A 3467-nucleotide genomic window follows, 5' to 3' on the forward strand; every position below is an offset into this window, starting at 1 on the left:
AGATTATACGACTTTAATCCAATGGCCGGATTCTACCTTATTAATCCGCCAAAATTACCAAACTTCGGAAATTCACAAACCTATCCAAAACTCATCCAAAAATTCCATAATTCATCACAATAAACTCCCCTAAATATTCCACATTTAAAACCATAAAAACCTCCCAAACAGCGGCGGCCGGAGGCCGACTCTAGCGACCTTCAAATCCTACCAAATTTTAATAGTAGCTTCCTCTCCACTCCCTCTACAACTTTCCTAACTAGCACAAACCCAAAATCCAAGCCTAGCTATGCCAATCGAACGGAAACATCAAAAACGCCCTAGAACTTCCACCTCAAATTTCTCCTTACCTGAAACGAACCGGAGTGAGTCCTTTTAGGGCAAGGCGGCTGGGTTTGAGACCTTCAAAACCGTACAAGGCTTGCTCGGATTGGTGGCCGGAGGAGGAAGTTCCGGCGATGGAACCACCATGGCGGCCGAGCCTTTCGGGGGAGAGAACTCCTTCACGGCGGAGCTAGGGCGGCTCTCACCGGCCTAGAATGGAAGCTGGGTCGGAGGCCGATCGAACGGGACCGGTGCGGCGGCGGTTGGTGGCCGGACGGCGGCGGGAGGACGGCCGGAAAGTCGGGCAGCGGGTGGACTCGGGGGAGAGGAAGAACCGGGAAGAAAAAGAGAGAAGGGAGAAATGGGTTTTGGGCCTCCACCCAAACCAGTCCAACACCACACTTATACCCAACTCCAAAAATAAAACACCCCGAAAAAATAATACCCGAATAAAAATTACCTTTTACTAGCTAAAATTCACCATTTTTACCGTCGTCATATTTTTCTCCTACTAATAATCCTCTGAGCATAACCGTCCCCGAAACCCCTCTAGGGACCAATTAAACCATAACCTCAATGACGGAGACGGTAAAATTCTTATTATAACCAAGCTAGTAAATAAGGTAAAAATTTAAAGGTCGGGATGTGACTATGAATCCCTGATTCGAAGTCGGTTTAGGGATTACAGTTTCGAAATTGGGAAGGCGCCGGCGAATTTCGGGGATGGTGGAGTTGCGATATGGGGAGTAGCAGGAACTGATTTGGGTATAATGACTAATGGATGTTGCTACGAAACCCGGCCCTTCGTGGCCCAATCTCACTTTCGAACTCGGCCCAAATATTTGTCGCAAAATGGTGCCGCGCTAATTTTTAGGACCTTTGCGACGAGGTTAACATTTTCGTCGCTTAGGATATGAATTTTAGCGATGAAACTTGTTTTTTTGTCGCAAATTTAGTCGCAATATTTGAAATTGATGTATATTTTCATTAAATACATTTCTTTAAATTTAATTATTTAACAGTACAAATACATATGTTTTACAGTACAAATACATATGTTCAGATGCACACCAAAATATGTTTCTATAATTAAGTACTCAATCACTATCCTCGTAATCTGGATCTTCTAGATCATCCTCAGGAATTTCATCTGAATCTTCATCTTCATCTTCATCGTTAATGAAGTCGTGACTAGGTGGGATGTACGGTAGTGAACTGAAGTCGAACCCTAAACCTGAAATTGGAATGTACTCACCTTGTGTGAAGTGGATGTCGTTGTTGATGCGAATTGTGCTTGTGTCGGGGATGTCAGAGGTAAAAGGCACTTGATATGGTTCAAGAGCCACATTCTCAATATCTTGTTCGACCCGGCCCCCTTAAGTGTGGTTGCGTTAAATATACTTCTATGCTCCATCACGTTAACTACTTTCCAACCCCTACCAGCTTTTGGATCATCAAGATAAAACTCTTGTTTTGCTTGAATGGCAAGCACAAACGGGGCATGCTCGTACCAGCTTGTGGATGTATTCATGGATAATAGCTCGTGGTCCATCTTCGTACTCCTCGGAAAATTTGGGTCAGTATTAAACCATCTACACTTGAACAACACAATTGGCATACCTGTTGGATATAGTAGTTCGATGACGGCAACAACAATTCCGTAGTATGCAACATTATCCTTACCCACTACCATGATGCCATTGTTCTGTGTCTTTCGGCGTTGATCTAATCGTTCTGTGAGAAACTTAACACCGTTGACTACACAAGCCGCATAAACGTTATGTCCTTGTGGCATACACGCCAAATGATGCAACTGCGGAGAATAATCTTTGTCTTGGCATTCTTGCATCCTCGTTACCTACAAACAAATAAAAATATGTAAGTTAAAAATTATGATCGAAAAGGGCATAATTTTCCCAAATTTTGAAATGGGGAGATTAAACGTACCCATTTTAGGAAATATACAGGAAACATTTTCTTATGCCTCTCTTCATGCTTATTCTGATACTTAAGTTGATTAAGTCCCAAATGAGCATCTCTATATTCCTTGACCTCGTCACAGTGTTGCAGTACCCACCAATGAGCCTCACATAACTCATCTTCTCTTAAAATTTCTGAATTAGGTAAGTTACCAAACATTCTTATATCTTCAGAGACAATTGAGAGGTTGAAAATAGGTGTTCTTGCCGGGTCGAGGCCCTCTGTGTCATCAGTATTATGGAGATATGACTTGCAATACGTTACACACTCATGTGGAATGTATGCGTTAGCTATTGATCCTTCTGGTTTTGCTCTGTTTTTAACAAAACCTTTATACCCACCAAGTTGTCTAAAAATAAAATAGTTAGTACAAATGAAAATATAGGGAAAATATGTTAATAATAATAATGTGTGACAGGATTTTGGGTTATAATCATACATTTCTATGGGAAACATCCAAGTAAAGTGTACTAGACTAGTAAGAAGCACTTGTTCGGAAAGATGGATCATGAGATGAACCATAATCGAAAAGAAAGTCGGGGGGAAGATCCTCTCCAATTTACATAGGATGTAGACAATGTCTGATTTCATTTCAACAGCATCTAACTTCTTCAGCTCTCTACTGCATAATCTCTGCCAAAACCTGGACAAGGCTACTAACGGCTCCACCACATCACGATGCAGATAAGGTCTGATTACCACGGGAAGAAGACGTTGCAATAAAACATGACAGTCATGACTCTTCAATCCATGTATCTTCTGTTCCGCCACCTTAACACATCGAGCTATATTTCCAGCATATCCTTGAGGATACTTAACATCATTGAACCAACTTAAAACTTTAGGTTTCAAAGCGGGCTTCCCTGAGTAAGGTGCAATAGGCATAAACACTTGTCTTGACGCCATCCTTTTTACCCATAAGTCACACCGTAAGCCCATCTTTTGCAAATCATCTCGCGCTTTGATATTGTCTTTTATCTTGTCTTTAATGTTGAGAATTGTTCCCACCACGTTGTCACAAATATTCTTTTCTGTATGCATGACATCTAGGTTGTGTCTAATTCTCAAAGTGGACCAGTAAGGTAATTCAAAGAAAATACTCTTATGATGCTAATTGTCAAGTGCAGCAGGACACACAGGATTTTGGGCCAAGACATCTTTAT

At 41.6% G+C, this 3467-nt stretch overlaps 1 protein-coding gene across 1 annotated transcript; it reads right to left on the reverse strand.

Annotated features, from left to right (window-relative positions):
- Nucleotides 1-1421: 1421 nt before the first annotated feature.
- Nucleotides 1422-3210, reverse strand: LOC101301745. Its single transcript, XM_004309815.1, has 4 exons — nt 2744-3210; nt 2272-2653; nt 1945-2182; nt 1422-1699 (listed from the first exon to the last, which is right to left on the reverse strand). The coding sequence occupies exons 1-4, from the start codon at nt 3208-3210 to the stop codon at nt 1422-1424; spliced, it is 1365 nt and encodes a 454-aa protein (XP_004309863.1).
- Between the last annotated feature and the right edge of the window lie 257 nt (nt 3211-3467).

Source organism: Fragaria vesca, unplaced genomic scaffold (assembly GCF_000184155.1).
Source record: "Fragaria vesca subsp. vesca unplaced genomic scaffold, FraVesHawaii_1.0 scf0513090, whole genome shotgun sequence".
Taxonomy (NCBI): domain Eukaryota; kingdom Viridiplantae; phylum Streptophyta; class Magnoliopsida; order Rosales; family Rosaceae; genus Fragaria; species Fragaria vesca.